The sequence below is a fragment of the Sitophilus oryzae genome, unplaced genomic scaffold, assembly GCF_002938485.1.
Source record: "Sitophilus oryzae breed Bouriz unplaced genomic scaffold, Soryzae_2.0 scaffold_1385_pilon_pilon, whole genome shotgun sequence".
Classification (NCBI taxonomy): Eukaryota; Metazoa; Arthropoda; class Insecta; order Coleoptera; family Curculionidae; genus Sitophilus; species Sitophilus oryzae.
The window spans coordinates 672,499-688,862 of record NW_022146043.1 but is presented as its reverse complement, the minus strand read 5'-3'; the positions used below and the strand labels follow the sequence as shown (position 1 = coordinate 688,862).

Genomic DNA, 16,364 nt, shown 5'->3' with positions numbered 1-16,364 from the left:
CTAGGGATTAACCGGGGGTTAACTAACCCCCCTGCGCTAAACCGATGGTGATAGATCATTGTCATTAAACGGTTATTAAGGCGGCCTTAGTCGCCCAAACCCTATGAATAATGGATAGATGGATGGGGAGGCTTGGGTTTTCAGTTCTAACTACTGAGTAAAAGTCAAAAATAAAAAGACTGTGAATAAAATGCAAATTGACGAATGACAACAGTTACTCTATTGAAATCGTATTCTTTTGAAGAAAGTTTTGGGGTAATTCTGAATTCTGATTTATTTTGTTCTTAATGTTTTTTTCGGGCGCTGAATCCGAATGTGATGTTTGCTAACAAATTTTTTTTAGCCTCTAAAAGAAAAATAAAAGAGGCTTTTTTAATTCAATCTAATAAAAATAAATGTATTGCTCATGCATCTGTAGATGTTAGTAATGTATGGCAATCGCTTCTTTGATTTTAAAGAACATAACAAAAATAAACATAACATAAGTAAAAATTAAAAATAATCATACAGAAAGTTTGGGGCTTTTTGGTTTTACCTTATTAAGTAATTGTTATCAGGTAGTAATTGTTAATTTTGAAGTTTAACTTGGATATAATGTCATTTTAACAGAACGTCAACGGTTTTTGTAGACGTATCTGTTTTAAAAAACTAAAGTGTTCTTGAATAGTTGAATATTTTAAATAGTTCGTTTCTTTATTCTTTGTATTTTTTTGCTTCCGACGACGAAGAGATATATAAACTTTCCGAAACGTTAAGCATTTTTTTGTTCGTTAGGCAAATTTGTATATCTGTAAACCTAACTTCTGACAGTAGTTTCCGTTTGGACTAACGCAAAAGTGTTTAGAAAAAATAACTATTTTATTTTGAAGATTTTCTTGCAGTGGCGAAATACCCATACAGGATTTTTTGGAGAGATGAATCCACCACATAGGTATAGACATTTTTTACAAAAAAAGACTTAAACGTTCAGGAAGGATATTCGTTCATATAAGGAAATTACATTTACTTTAATTTTGAATAGAAAGATTATTTAGGAAAAGTTTATATTTCTAAATTTATAAAGAAAAAAAAAACGAAAAAAAAAAGTTTTTTTCACTTTTTTCATTTTTCTCCATGTTCCGTCACAAAATTTTGTTAGCAAATCTCATATTCGAATTCAGTACCTCAAAAAACATTGGATATAGAAGAAATAACAATTTGACTAGACTAGAACAATTCCTATAAACATTTTTAAGATGATTCGGTTGCAGCAAACTCTCGAGCATTTTACAATACTAAACGTAACATGGTTGATTGAAAGAATTGGGAAGAAACGCAACCTAATGGGCGAATTCGTGACAAGACTGATTTGATTTCCCCTTCACGTCTTAAGTGCTGTACGGTGGAGACACCAATCGCTCTGCGGTCAACGCATAAAACACTTATTTTCTCTAATTCGGCCAGCGAAGGCATATCGAAAACGGTGTGGATCTCAAAGCGATAGTGTTGTCATATTAAAATGTGTAATATCTGTAATACGTTTGACGAAAATATCTTTGGATAAAAAATCCGCGTTTATGTATTGAAAATATATTCGTGTTAAACATAGAATAAACAACAAAAATAAACATTATTTTATAGGTAATACTTTAATATGTCGTATGATCGAAAAAAGTAGTTTAGTTGGCTTGAAAATGACGATTATTGACATTTACCATAATATTTCACATTTGAAATAACAGCGATCTTCATTTCCAAGCCGACTCTGACGCCGTTCTTGGTTCAATCATATAATATATTAAATTGTTTAATGATATAAAATCCGTATTATTAACGTACAGTACCCAAAATCCGCAAATCTACGGATGAATCAGTAGTTCTGGCAACACTGTCTCCGGCAACCACTCACTCTGTCGACTGAAAGCAAAACTGCGGTACAGTATTCTTTATCCGCTGCGCTGTAAACAACCATCAGCGCGCAGCGGCGCAAAGCTAAACTAAATCTCGGAATTCTCGGAGAGGCTGACGGTAAGGCCAGCTACATCTCGGACATGTGTGCCACGAAAATCGCCCATAAAATTGCGCATCTTCTTATTTCTTCAATCAACGGTAACATCAAAACAATTGAATAGTATAAGAATTGAATTTTACGCATTTTACGCATCTCGCTCCCTATAAACCGGTACCACTGACTGGTACCTGTAGAATAAAAAGCGATCTCCGCTCCGCTCGCGGTCTAAACATGGTTCGCGACGCCGGGCACCGTCAAAAATATTTATTTAAACTTGAATTACGACGGAAAAAACGCGCCTCAATTTGTTCCAGCTTATTTAGTGGCGTTGGGCACGCGAGAACCAACATGGCGGACGCTCCACCGCTCGAAAGAACGCACCGAAGAAGAAACAGAGTGGAGAAGAGAAGAAAAAATGGTTTAGCCAGGAAAAATACAGTGCCGGAGGTCATAATCATATTATATTGTAGCACAGAAGCAGATAAATTCAAACTGTTAAATTATTTTTAAATTATATTGCAACAAATAGTACGAGGGTTGTCTTTTATATTTTGCATACAGAAACACAGTAGGCGCCTGTCAACAAAGTCAAAATTAACTGTCACCTTTAGTTAACTTAACTGCAGATGTGAAATGCAAAATATAAAAGACAACAGACAACCCTCGTATATGCATCTTGTTTTGTTTCATAAAATATGTAAAAATGTATCATAACCAAAAAAAAAAATAAAAAACATAAAATATCGCTCATACAACATACTCTCCCCTGTTTTCTACAACAATACGCTTAACCCCACCCATGCACAACAACCCCATCGCAACCCCCTCGCGACACCGCGTACAAACCCAATTAAAACGGATTTTTAACTGCGCAAAACGCTACTTGTTTTAATATAGCCCCCCGCTTTAATGAACGCGCGATAACTTTTAATAAAAACGGCGGGGGGCGACGTGGATCCGCCCCCGGGGACCCCGGAGGTTTTTTCGCCGCCGCCGCCAACGCCGAAATAGATTTATGTGGGAAACGCTTCTATTAATTGAGGTTTACTAAGATGTAATTAAATTGTTTATAATTTATGGAGCCCTATACGCGGCACCCCCTTTTCCGAAGCGTGATAGAGTAGGGGTTGTATTGAAGTAAAGATATTGTGGGTTATTACGGTATGCGTTAGATGGCGGTTGATAATCCATTTATACATATACAGGTCCGGCAATAATGCGTCGGGCATCTGTAGCTCCTAGAATAAAAAATTTGAGAATTTTGTTTAAGTGCAAACCATTTAAAAATAAAGTATTTACGAAGATGTATTTCAGGAAAATATTTTAACTTCCATAGGGTGGCTCCAAAAAGTGTCAGTGGATCGGGATAATTTTTTTAAATAGAACACCCTGTATATTATTTCATTTTTCGCTTCCTTTCAGATTCCTTTACATACTCTTAAGATATGGGTAAATATGTTTCGATAATTTCAGAGATATTAATAAATAAATAAAAGAAAAAAAATTATTTCAGCCTTTTTTTAAAAAAAATATTAAAAATACAAGAAATGTCCTGAAATCAAAACTGTATTAGGTATTTACTTTAGATGGTATAAGTGTACATAACTGTGCTATAAATATCGTAATCGTAAATCGTACAGGGTGTTCAAAATTCTACGCCAAACTTTCTAAAATATAAAATAATTTTTCTTTGTTTTTTTAAAGGGAATACCCTGTATATTATTTTTTTATTAGATGAAGAGTTAAAAAATTAACAATTTTTGTATTTAAATTATTTCAAAATTTTTAATGGTGTCGCAGATACACGCAGTATTACTTCATATGACTTTTTCAACGGTATGCCATATGAAATATAAAACCCCCGAATATCTGCAAAACCGTTAAAAATGTTGAAATAATTTAAATACAACAAATGTTTATTTTTTAATTATCCGTCTATTGAAAAAATATTATATAAGGTGTTCCATTAAAAAAAAACGGAGAAAAATTATTTTATATTTTAGAAAGTTTGGCGTAGAATTTTGAACATCCTGTATGATTTACGATTACCATATTTACAGCAAAGTAACTACAGACCATCTAAAGTAAATTAATAGAGTTTTTATTTCAGGACAGTTCTTGTATTTTTAAAAATTTTATTGTTTTAACAAAGGCTGAAAAATATACATATATTTTTTATTTATTTATTATCTCTGAAACTATCGAAATATGTTTACTCATACCTTAGGATCATGTAAAGTGATCCTGAAAGGAAAACAAAAATGCAATAATATACAGGGTGTTCTATTTAAAAAAATAATCCCGATCCACTCACACTTTTTTGAGCCACCCAAGAGAAATTAAAATATTTTCCTGAAATACATCCTAACACATACTTTAGATCTACATTTATAAAAAGAGTTTTTTATTATAGGAGCTACAGATGCCCGAAGCATTATACCGGGTGTTGCATCGTCGGACGGGACATAGGAAATCCCATGTAAATTTTAATGGGGTCAATTATTGGCTTCCCTAATTATTTTAGAGAATAATTCTATTTAGGTTTATTGAAGAACACTAAAACCCACATTCAAAAGAATAACTTTAGATATTCTTGATTAGCTCGTTTACGAGTTATCGCCGATTTCTTTTTAAATATTTCTCCTTTCTTACGGCCCTGTATTTACTTATGAGCACCAGACAAGGTAAAAGATAACTGTCAAATGAAGTTGTAATTTCAGAAATTTACCTATTTAGTGCTTTATTATTATTGATTATTATTGAAAACTCATTCCTACATCGGAAATCTTAAAGATGTATTTATAAATACAAATTAATATGAATTAAAGTAAAATAAAGTAATCAATTACAAGGTTAATTATAGTATTATTACAATATTTAATAACTTATTAATTTAGGTACTATTAAATTATTAGAACTTTAGGATTTGAGAAGATGTTCAAATATTCCTCCATCGACTGCTAGACAATAACCCAGGCGATCATAAAATTCTCTTCTTATATTCGCTAGTTGGTAAACTGAAATTCTATTGCATTCGGCAGAAATAGCATTTTTTAACTCGTCTAGATTTGGGTATTTTTTATCCTTGTATATCCTGTTTTTTAAATGGCCCCAGAGAAAGAAATCATTTAGCGAAATATCAGGAGACCCTGCTGGCCAATTTACTGTATGATTTACGCCAATAACGTTTCCGTTAAAAGTATTACCTAAATATTCCCGAACAGCCAGGGTACTACATAGGTGCCGGGGCCATCCATTTGGTACCAGACTTCCTGATTGTCCCTAGCGGCATCATGTAAAGCAGGTAAAATTGATTTTCGAGTAGTTCCAAATAATATTCTGCATTTAAATTTCGCGTAAGAAATAATGGCCCGATAATATCCCTGCCCAAACATTTACTTTCTGTGGATATTGCGTCCTTGTTTCGACAAACCTGTGTTTGTTTTCTTTGTTCCAATATCGATAATTTTGAACATTGGGTTCATTATTTAAGGTAAACGTGCATTCTTCAGTGAAACATATGTTTTTTAAAAATTCCCTATCCGTGTTTGCTCTTTCCATCATATCAAAACAAAACGCCTGCCGCCGTATTTCGTCCACATCTCGTAGCTCTTGGTGCTTTTCATATTTGAAGGAATAGTATTTATGTCGTTTCAAAATTCGAAACGCTGTAGTGTGATCTATTCCTATTTCATCCTCAAGTTTCCTTGTGCTGATCTTTCCACGTTCTCTTCCACGCACAATAAAACTTCCAAGTCGGTATCATTTCTTGCATCTTCTCTTTGTTCCTGCCTTGCTTCACATCTGCAGTTATTTATTAGGGTACCTTTGGTCTCAAATCTCTGGATATTCCCTGCGATTGTAGATTTTCCAGGTATCGGTCTATTCGGATACAGAGCAGCAAACATGTCCGACACCTTTTGATAACTATTTCCTTGATAATACCATTTAATCATCAATACTTTTTCTTCGGTAGTGTAATTCATGGCTAATATTTTCGATGTAGGTATGAGTTTTTAATAATAATAATAAAGCACTAAATAGATAAATTTCTGAAATGACAACTTCATTTGACAGTTATCTTTTACCTTGACTGGTGCTCATAAGTAAATACAGGGCCATAAGAAAGAAGAAATATTTAAAAAGAAATCGGCGATAACTCGTAAAGGGGCTAATCAAAAATATCTAAAGTTATTCTTTTGAATGTGGGTTTTAGTGCTCTTCAATTAACCTAAATAGAATTATTCTCTAAAATAATTAGGGAAGCCAATATTTGACCCCATTAAAATTTACATGGGATTTCCTATGTCCCGCTCGACGATGCAACACCCGGTACATATTGCACTATGTATATTGCCGGACCCTGTAGATCATACCAAATAAACTTTTAGTCACATGATTAAACTTGACCGGCACAGCGTTGCCCACTTTTACATATTTTCTTTCTATCTCCACTTTCGCACTAAAAAAGGTTCTAAAAAGAGCAATGTTCGACTGCAAAATCTGCTAGCAAAAATGTTTAAGCTTAAGCTATCTCAACACAATTCATTTAAACCAGTTTCACAAACCAGTTTAAACCAAAAACTGGTAAAACAAAACTAAAGTGCCAAAACAAATGACAATGTCAGGAAATAAATAAATAAATGTAGCAACTTGATATTTCTTACAGCAGAGCTACCTACTTCTTCATTTTTTTTTGTGGCAGTCTAATATTAAAGCTTGATTAAAGCGCTTAGTACACATATACACCTGTGATATACACTCCAAATCTCATTAAACTCGGAATATTGGTTCATAAAATATCTTAAAAAATGTGTTTATTTTTTTAAAGTTTGGTGCCCTCTAACGTACAAAAGCACTTCTGTATAGCGGTAAATTGTGTCCAATGAACTTATTTTGATTCCAAAATATGTAGTAGTTCTGTCGCGAAATATTGGGTCACTCTGTACATAAAGTAGACAATATAGAATTTAAAGATAATTTTAATGATTTAAGACATCCAGCGCCCTCTTTTAACGGAAGGTTAAATTATAACCTCCTATATTGAACAAAAAAGCGTCCTCTAAACCACCTCCCGAATTCGCCAATGATTACGAAATTACAAAATATAAATTTCCTTTGCAAAAATTACGCATTATCATTATCACAGAGAACATGAAATAATGTTGTAACTGTGGCATTACTTTAGCCCAATTTTTATTAAAAAAATCTGCTTAACACTCACAAAACATTATTATTGTCTTAGGTTTAAAGCAAATACATTTTTATATGTAGGTATGTTTTGAAGAAAGATACCAATGAATTTTATTAATAAACTACCTATATAGTTGTACATTATTTGATATCTTCCAGTAATTCAGTAGATAATTTGTAAATCCTAAATTGAACGTATCTTGTCTTTTACTTCTACAACAAAAAAAATCAACAGATAATAGTGAAATACTTTGTGGTGGCGAAATTCTTGTGAAAGTGGCTAAAGAAAGCTAAATGATGCGCAACCTACTATAATAAAAAAAATAACTACCTATACTAAATAGAGACTTTTAAATGTGTATGTATTTGAACTTTACTATTTTATTTATATTAGCTCTTGTGACGCAAGCAAGTGAAATAATAAGATTAATTCATTAATGGGTCAAATGTAGAACAATTGGACAGGTTAAGATTTTGCTAAATATATACCAGAAAACCGCAAAAAAGTATACACTCCTACATATAAAACGGCACAAAAAAAGCACCCTTAAATATAATACTTACATATATACTGAGATAATACTGATCGTTTAATACATCGTTTTACTGCATCAACTCTTCAGAACCAAAACCGCTAAAATTAATCCACGTTCACGTTTGAATAAAAATCGTGTGATTGGAAATTGGAATTGTTGATAGATGAAATTGACAAACATCTGTCAAACCATCTCCCATCTGTTAAACGTCATACATTTCCTACAGTAATTTATTAGGATTGGGTTGGATTGAGTTTTTTGAGACGTCGTCCTTTTTTACATTTTCGTAAATGTAAGGAAACGTAAAAAATTATAAAAAAATAATAGACAAAACTGAAATCACAAACTAGTTTTATGTTTTTTAATTTGAGAAAATTATTCTGTAAACCAATTATCATTGTAATATAAATGGGTAAAAGAAAAGTCTACCGAAAAGTCTGCTCTACTCTTTGTTAGTAAAACACATAAACAAACAAAAACACGCAAAGCACATTTAACATTTATGTTACGTTGTAAAACAAGTAAAGCACATTCAAAAACACGTAAAGCGTTATCAAAATAAGTTATGCAAATAATATCCGATAATATCTAATAAAGTGACATGATACAATTATTGTATCATGATCTATCATGATAAAGTGAAAGGCCCTTTTTTAAAAAGGTCTTGTAATGACGTAAACGCTATGTTACGACAGCGATGGCTTACTACCAATTTTACTACAATACAGCAGTTTTAAATATATTATACATCCTTGAGGTATGATACATCCTTGATATCCATAGATTCATCCCGTTTAACATAATCAATTAATTGATCTGTGGTGAGATAATTTTATAATTTTTTAAGAAAAATTTAAAATGTCTGACGAATTTCATTAAAGAATAATTCATAAAATTAAATTAAGACATTTTAGTTTACATTTTAAGCTTTAAATATTTCTTTTGTAAATATCTTTACAGTTGGTATAAAAATAGTACATTTTTATTAGTGCTTATTTTAGACTTGTAGGAAAGTAAATAGGACAAAAATTTGACTACCCCTTGACGAAATAATACAAAACACCATAAATGTCTGCTAATACTAGTCCTTCTCACTATACCGAAGACGCTTTTGTAACCGATGCCAACTTCAAAGTAGAAATAAATCAAAAGATGAAGGTGCCTGAAAAAATTAGCTTTAACAATGACTTAAATGGAGAAGTTCGAAATTCATGGATTAAAGACAATTTTGATAATATGCAGGTACCCGAACGAATATTAGTTGTTGGACAAGATCAACACGTTGGTATGTTTTATTGGAATTTATGAAATATTATACAGAGTTTTTTTTTTGAGATGCACTAAAATTTATCAAGTTAACAATAATCATTAAGCAAACACGAAATGTCAAAAAATGTCATGTAATTGTTTTGAGACTATACTTTATCATCATATGAAAGGCTGTAGATTTATTTAAGTATGATATTTATATCATGTTTTTTAACTGATATATTTTAGGCACCAGAGCACCCCCAAGAGAAATAGCCTATGATAATTCAATTCTTTCTTCCGACCCTTATCCAGCTGAATTGCCCAGGGTAGCTACACCACCCAGAACTCTAACTCTAGACAAGTATCCATTTCCAGGTAATTAGATTACATGTTTATGTATTTATTAAGAAGTGGTATTATGTTTTACATAAATTCTGTTGTTATTTGCAGGTATTGAAAATTATGAGCAAGAACTTGAGCCCGAAGATCATCTACCAGTAATTAAACCAAAATCAAAGGTCCAATTAAATTTAAATGATTCTGTCTATTCAATGACAAACTCTTTTAGGGAATCAACTCCACCATTAGGTAAAACAAATTTAAATTTAATTTACATTTACATTTACAATTTTTTTTAAGACAATTATAGTTATTTGTATTTATAAAATTATTTCAGGTGGAACTGGTGATGGTTTAACCACTGCCGAAGAGGTAATTCATTTAAGACGTCAACTAGCAAAATTGAACCGCAGAGTAATGGCTCTAGAATTAGAAAATATTAGTAGGGTTCAAAAAGAAAAAGTTCTTGTTGGCTGTGGCGTAGCCTATTTCCTTCTTAAGCTTATTATATGGATGAGTAAGGACTAATTGTGGAAGGAAGAATATCTAGTATTATTTAAGGATTATTTTTTATGATGTAATCAAGATTTATAGAGTAGTAAATGACTTGTTTAGGTACTATTGTTTATATTCCTTTTCAAAAAGTGATGAGTTTGTTATACTTGTGTGACTATTCTCTATTTAATAAATATTGACTGTTTAATTCTGTTTTATCGCTTAATTTCAATTTCGTTAAAAAATAATTGATATTTTGGTCCAACCCTTATAATTTAATTATAAACCCCCATGATTTATTTATAGAAATTCACATGAACTTATTAAATTTAATATTTAACTGAAAAAGAGTAAAAAGATCGAGACATAACTTTATTCAGCAAGAATTATTGTGGGACATTAATAATAAGATTTGATAGAACAATTAAAAAAATCAATAAAATATCGATAAACATTGCCCAATACTAGTTATCAAAAAGCCTGGCCGACTAGCTCTGGCAGCCTAGGCCGGAAAACAAAAGTGCTTTTCTTCTTGTAGGTTATGTCCTCAAAAGGTTATTTTTTTTTCGTGTCTAGTGTTGAGAATGATTTGAATTTCAACAATTTCAAGCATTTAAAATGAATAAGATTCTAAACCATAATAAAAACATTATACAAATTACAATTAGGAATTATGCTTTTAAAAGCGACTTGAAAATAAAGTGGGTACGGCCTGAAAAAATTCCTTGTTACAAACCCGAAAAATCCGGAGATTTGTCTCCTTTTCCTAAAATTAATAAAAGTGAATATTTACATGAATTTAGGTAAGTAATTATTTTTATTCTTTTTAAGTCTATATTATTATTAGTTTTTCTTTTAAGAAAATCAAAGGAACTAGAAACAGCAGACGAGAATGTTAAGCGTTTATTTACGCTCGAGTTTAATTCTAGAAAATATTCTACTCAATTTTATAACAAGAGGGCAATGGAAGAAGTGAAACGGCACGAATTTGATACCGGTTCCATCGAAATTAAATTGGCTAGGTGGACAGGTATTTATTTACCCCTTGTAATATGGTTTGGTATTATTCATGTTTACATAATTCTCAAGGTTATATAAGAGCTTGGCAAGAAGCAATGGAACGTTTTCCCCGCAACAAGAGATTAAAAGTTAAACTAAAAGAGGTAATTGATATGCGAAAAAAACATCTTAGATATTTGCGTCGGTGGGACTATAAAAAATTCGAATGGATACTCGAGAATCTAAATTTGATTTATAAACCTTCACCAACCGAATCCACATGGGTTACGAGGAAGGGATCACTTGTGAAATTGACTGATAAATATTGTGCTGACATAAAAAAAGACAAACTTGAAAAATATAGGTAAGTTTTTTAAGACATTAATAAACAATTACTAAATGAATTGGTAATATATAATCCTGATTTTAGGTATTTGTTAGAAGCTGAACAACCAGCATTTTTAGAAGAGAAACTTAGAACCCTACAGTTCATAAGAAATGAGCAAAATGATTGTGGAGTTGAAGTGACAGTATCTGATGATGAAATTAATAAGGTTAAACAACTGTTAGAAGAGCTGAAACTTAAAAGAACTCCTGTTGAGGAAAATTAAATATTGATAAACGGGGATTGTGTTTTAATTAAACAATAGAAAAAAATAACGGCATATAAAACAATTTGTTTTATATGCCCTGCTAAAATGTTCACTTTGAATTTAATAGTACTGTGAACTATCGGAAATCGGAACATTCGATAGTTGCGATTCATTCAAATATCAGTGAGAAATCATTCGTCGAAAACTATCGAATCTGCCTTTAAATTTTGCATTCTAGTTATTCGACAGAAAAATTACTAGTTTAATTCAAGATTAGTTTTTTAAGATGGATAATGTACATGGCTTTAATGCTGACGGTTAAAATCAAGGAAATACATCCTTGGTCTCTACCAACTCTGCTCTACTCACTTCTCTTCCAACTAGGGTTGGGAGAAATTACATGATAAACTTACAGTTCTTATAAACTACAGACTGACTTAATGCAAACCTCGTTTGCATTTCACCATTCAAATAAGAAGAAATATCCTATCACCTGGTCAGATAACCCTTGTAACTGTGGCCATTAAACCGAACTGCTACTACTAAAACACCACTTGCACATAAGAAGACTACAGGTTAAGGAATTTGACAATTATGACATTGACGTTTGACGCATAAAATTATTAATTTTCAGCCATCCCATGTGGATTGTGGAGGAGCTGGAGGAGAGAATAAAATAACAATAAACTGGATGTGTTATAACTAGAAATGGGCAAAGCTAAAAGAATTAAACCATCAAAAATGGTAAATAAAGTGCCACTAGAACAGGATATATGTGACACTAAATTTGCAAAAGCTAAAAGTAGGATAAAAGTGCGGGCACGTAAGGATGAAGATGAAGAGGTTAGTTTTTTTAACCGATTTAGCACTTAAAGTAGACTATTGTATATAATTTTAGTATGTAGATTCCAATTTGTCAAGAAAAATTTTATCAGCGGCAAGAGAACAACAGCGAGACTTAGAAGAAAATGTTACAACTCCAGCCAATTCACAAGCATCAACAAAACATTTTAGATTGGACGACGGATCGAAAAGCGACTCTGAAAGTGACTCAGATGGTGAAGTAATAAGTCTACCATTATATTATTAATAGCAACCTATATTTATTGCAAAATTTTAGGATAACTTAGATTCAAACACTTTTTATGAGGATATTGAAGTAAACGAAGACGATGAAAAAGCTATAGAAATGTTTATGAGTAAAAACCCTTTACCAAGACGTACTTTAGCCGATATTATTATGGAGAAAATAACTGAAAAACAAACAGAGTTAGATGCTCATTTTAGGTATAACTTATTAAACAACAGTTCAAAAGTATCATATTCATATAAATATCATATCACATAATATATGTATATCCTTCAAACCCTTTTAAAAATATAATTAGATTCATTATTTATAAATCATTTTAGTGATGCAGGTACATTACAAGTCCAAGATTTAGACCCACGCGTAAAAACTATGTATGAAGGTGTCAGAGATGTGTTGAGAAAATATAGAAGTGGAAAAATTCCAAAAGCCTTTAAAATTATACCAAGTTTGAGAAACTGGGAACAGATTTTGTATATTACAGGTTCCTAAATACAATGATTAATAGATTTACGGTTGTATGCAAAGAAATATTTTTTAGATCCTCCAAGTTGGTCAGCAGCTGCCATGTATCAAGGAACGAGAATTTTTGCCTCAAATTTGAAAGACAAAATGGCTCAAAGGTTTTTTAACTTGGTACTCTTACCGCGTATCCGAGATGATATATCTGAATATAAAAGGCTTAATTTTCATTTATATCAAGCTTTGAGAAAAGCACTTTATAAGCCTGGTGGTTTTATGAAAGGTGTGTAAAGTTATGCTGAAAGAAGGCTTTAATAAAACAGTGTTTTTAAAAAACAGTGTTTTATAAGTCTCTTAATTTTATGAAATTTGGGTCACCCTGTACATATCACTCTATCTTCTACAGTAAAATATCTGTAATGTTAAATTTTCAGGTATCCTTTTGCCATTGTTAGAGAGTGGAAACTGTACATTAAGAGAAGCAATCATAGTTGGATCTGTTATAGCCAAAAACTCTATTCCCATGTTACATTCTTCAGCTGCTCTATTAAAAATAGCCGAAATGGACTACACAGGAGCTAACTCTATATTCTTGAGAATATTTTTAGATAAAAAATACGCTTTGCCATATAGGGTTGTAGATTCCCTAGTATTTCATTTCTTGAGGTAGGTACATTAATTACAATATACAATTTGGTCATTTTTGAATGTGGTCTGGATTTTAATGTGTTTTAGTTGATGGGTGATGCGGTTTCTTAATCTCGTTCGCGGTATAAAATAAAAAATATCCTCGCTCGTCGCGATGAACGATTCGAGAGTTGAGGGTATGCGTTCTTCTTCTTCATTTGAGAGAATGTACTAAAAGTTATCGCAAATATGCATGCTAGAATTAATCTTAATTTTTCACCCGGCTGCGCCGTTCCGCGCAAATCATTTTTTCAACATATACTTTTGTGCGCGCTAAAAAAAATACACTTCAAAAGTACATGTTAAAAAAATGTTTAGCGCGGCGCAGCCGGTATGAACGCACCTTTAAAAAATTGCAGTTTACACTCTGGTTTATATTAATTTTTTTGTAGGTTTCAAAGAGATCAAAGAGAATTGCCTGTTCTATGGCACCAAGCGTTCTTAACATTTGTACAGAGGTATAAAGCAGATATTTCGACTGAACAAAGAGATGCTTTGTTAGAATTACTGAAGAAACAAGTTCACCAGACAATAACACCAGAAATAAGGAGGGAGCTTCAAAATGCTAGATGTAGAGATATGGAAGATGCAGAGCCAAAAATGGACTTCGATTAAATTCACATTTATTTATAAGGAAATTAAATGTTGTTTATAATATCTCTAGACTTTTACTAAATAACCTGATACATATTATGTCCAAATCTAAACAAATAAAATAAATGGGTACTTTTTTACTTTTACATACATTGTTTTACATGTATTGACATTTAAAAAAAAGCAATAAGACCTATAATAAAGCTTGTTAATACAATAGCTTCACACCAAATTATATTGTGACAATCAATTACCCTAAACGGTTAATTTTATAAAATATACAATAAATTTGACAAGCAAATATTAAAGAGAATTCATTTCAATATGAAATAAAATTTTTTACTAAAAAAATATAACTTACTAAGTAAATAAATCTGTTTTTTACTCTTAATACAAAAAGTACAATGTAATGAAACCATTACTTAATACTAAAACTGCTACTAGTTCGATAAAAAATTAAAAATAATATTTCACATGAGAAATTGTGAAGGCTTTCCGAAGGAAACCAAGAATCGAATAATTCTTTCAAAATTGACCTAGATTACCAAACACCACAAAATCATTGAGTTTTTAACTCTTTTTGAAAAACGAACTAATACTTTTACTTCCGCTAGCAGCTTTAACTCGAGCTTTATCTTTAGCTGACAATGTTAATGGTTTAGGTTTAATTTCAGGTTTACTGAGATCTAAAACATTACTGGATGATCCTTTATTATCTTCCTCTATTTTCGATTTCTTTGCTTCGGGTCCAGGTGTCGCTAAACTTTTTCTCTTTAAATTTTGTGGTGAAACTTCTTCAGGTAGATTTAGAAATTTTAGTAACTTTTGACTGAGGTCGTCCATTAGATACTCTGAGACTATTCCATGAGCATACCTTAAATAGGAATCATTGTCTGAGTCATTCTTAGAACCTTTGACAAAATTTGCAGACACAGCAGCACCACTGTTAATATGAATATTTTTCTGTTTCAGAATTTCTGAGACTCTTTCGGTTTTTTTCTTCAGCCAATTTAATGTTTTTTCTTCATTGTATTTATAAGCATTGAGTTCTTCATCCCCCTAGTTCAGAAGAACTTATAGAAATGTAGAAAATACAAGTTTATTAAGATAATACCTTCCTATCTGCAATTAATCCTAAATAGTTGAGACCACTTGATTTAAGTAAACGTTCAGTTTCTGGAAATTCTTCATCTCTTAGAAGTTGATCAAGTGGAACGGCATGTGTAATACAATACTTTCTTAAATAGGGTAAAACTAAAAGAAAATGCTATAGATAAATGAAAAAACGATGAATTTCTCTTTTTACCCAAAAATATTGGATCAATTGGAGTAGATAATTTCATTTTTCCATCACTTTTAACAGTTTCATCAATAAACCATGATCGTTTACCATCATTAAATGTTAAAACTTCTTGAACAGAGTTATTTGCAGGAGAGAAGAGGAAAACGGCAGATTCTCCTGTATTTGGATGGCGTAATGTTACAATGTCTGGAGTACCACTTCCTGTATATTGCTCAGATAGTTCTAAAGCCTCTCCTTAAAACATATTACAATGTGCATTGATTATAGTCTACCAACAATTACTCTATAACTTAGTCAATAATTGCATAGATACTGAAAACACTATAACATTCGGAAAATAAAAACAAAACAAAACTATAAGAAATTTACATACCCTTCAGTAAAAATACCCAAGAATTAGCGGGCTGTTGTAAATTTGATTTAATGCATTTCTTTGGAGATGCTTTTACGCGAGGCATGTTCTGGCGCTTCAAAATAAAATTATATCTGAATTAAGTACACAGAAGAATAAATTGTGTCTTAAAAATATCGAACCATCTCTGACCCGCGTTTTTTTCACAAACAAACGCCCCGGTATTTTTGTTTGACAAATCGTCTGCATAAATTTTACGGTTATGCACAGAAAAGGACAAAGACAACCGACTGTGACAACCGATTTCCAACCGATCCTTAACAGCAGAGTTGCCAACTCTCGAAGATGAATACCCGCTAGATTCGTATTGAATCATGATTGAATCATACCGTGTTGATCTAAGGTGTTGATCATACGGTTTTTAAGTACTAAAGGGTACTACTTCATACTACTTTTAAGACTGACTCTGTACAATATACT

The 16,364-nt window shown here is 31.7% G+C and overlaps 5 protein-coding genes across 8 annotated transcripts in view; 3 read left to right on the top strand and 2 right to left on the bottom strand.

The window, feature by feature from the left end:
* The window catches only part of LOC115875400 (acyl-CoA Delta(11) desaturase-like), a 44,748-nt gene extending 36,863 nt beyond the window's left edge, over positions 1–7,885 (bottom strand). The window contains exon 1 of the mRNA XM_030890846.1: positions 7,748–7,885. The gene's annotated coding sequence lies outside the window, so the exon portion shown is untranslated. The remainder of the gene's footprint in view (positions 1–7,747) is intronic.
* Positions 7,886–8,538: 653 nt separating this feature from the next.
* On the top strand, positions 8,539–9,927 carry LOC115875399 (transport and Golgi organization protein 11). 4 transcript variants are annotated; one of them, XM_030890841.1, is made up of 5 exons: positions 8,539–8,678; positions 8,729–9,004; positions 9,217–9,345; positions 9,421–9,558; positions 9,647–9,927. In XM_030890841.1, exons 2-5 carry the CDS (start codon positions 8,788–8,790, stop codon positions 9,835–9,837), a joined length of 675 nt encoding a protein of 224 aa, XP_030746701.1. In that variant the 5' UTR covers positions 8,539–8,678; positions 8,729–8,787; the 3' UTR covers positions 9,838–9,927. The 4 variants fall into 4 exon arrangements, with proteins under 4 accessions (XP_030746701.1, XP_030746702.1, XP_030746704.1 ...); XM_030890842.1 differs by having other exon boundaries at positions 8,551–8,678; positions 8,721–9,004; XM_030890844.1 differs by having other exon boundaries at positions 8,556–8,663; positions 8,721–9,004.
* A 391-nt stretch (positions 9,928–10,318) lies between these two features.
* On the top strand, positions 10,319–11,430 carry LOC115875398 (28S ribosomal protein S15, mitochondrial). The gene is made up of 4 exons (XM_030890840.1): positions 10,319–10,607; positions 10,665–10,834; positions 10,894–11,167; positions 11,234–11,430. The coding sequence occupies exons 1-4, from the start codon at positions 10,423–10,425 to the stop codon at positions 11,412–11,414; spliced, it is 810 nt and encodes a 269-aa protein (XP_030746700.1). The 5' UTR covers positions 10,319–10,422; the 3' UTR covers positions 11,415–11,430.
* Positions 11,431–12,012: 582 nt separating this feature from the next.
* On the top strand, positions 12,013–14,375 carry LOC115875396 (bystin). The gene is made up of 7 exons (XM_030890838.1): positions 12,013–12,239; positions 12,295–12,459; positions 12,517–12,683; positions 12,810–12,970; positions 13,028–13,231; positions 13,383–13,614; positions 14,028–14,375. Exons 1-7 carry the CDS (start codon positions 12,105–12,107, stop codon positions 14,248–14,250), a joined length of 1,287 nt encoding a protein of 428 aa, XP_030746698.1. The 5' UTR covers positions 12,013–12,104; the 3' UTR covers positions 14,251–14,375.
* LOC115875397 (ribonuclease H2 subunit B) lies at positions 14,242–16,182 on the bottom strand. The gene is made up of 4 exons (XM_030890839.1): positions 15,906–16,182; positions 15,536–15,766; positions 15,344–15,483; positions 14,242–15,288 (listed from the first exon to the last, which is right to left on the bottom strand). The coding sequence occupies exons 1-4, from the start codon at positions 15,988–15,990 to the stop codon at positions 14,800–14,802; spliced, it is 945 nt and encodes a 314-aa protein (XP_030746699.1). The 5' UTR covers positions 15,991–16,182; the 3' UTR covers positions 14,242–14,799.
* Between the last annotated feature and the right edge of the window lie 182 nt (positions 16,183–16,364).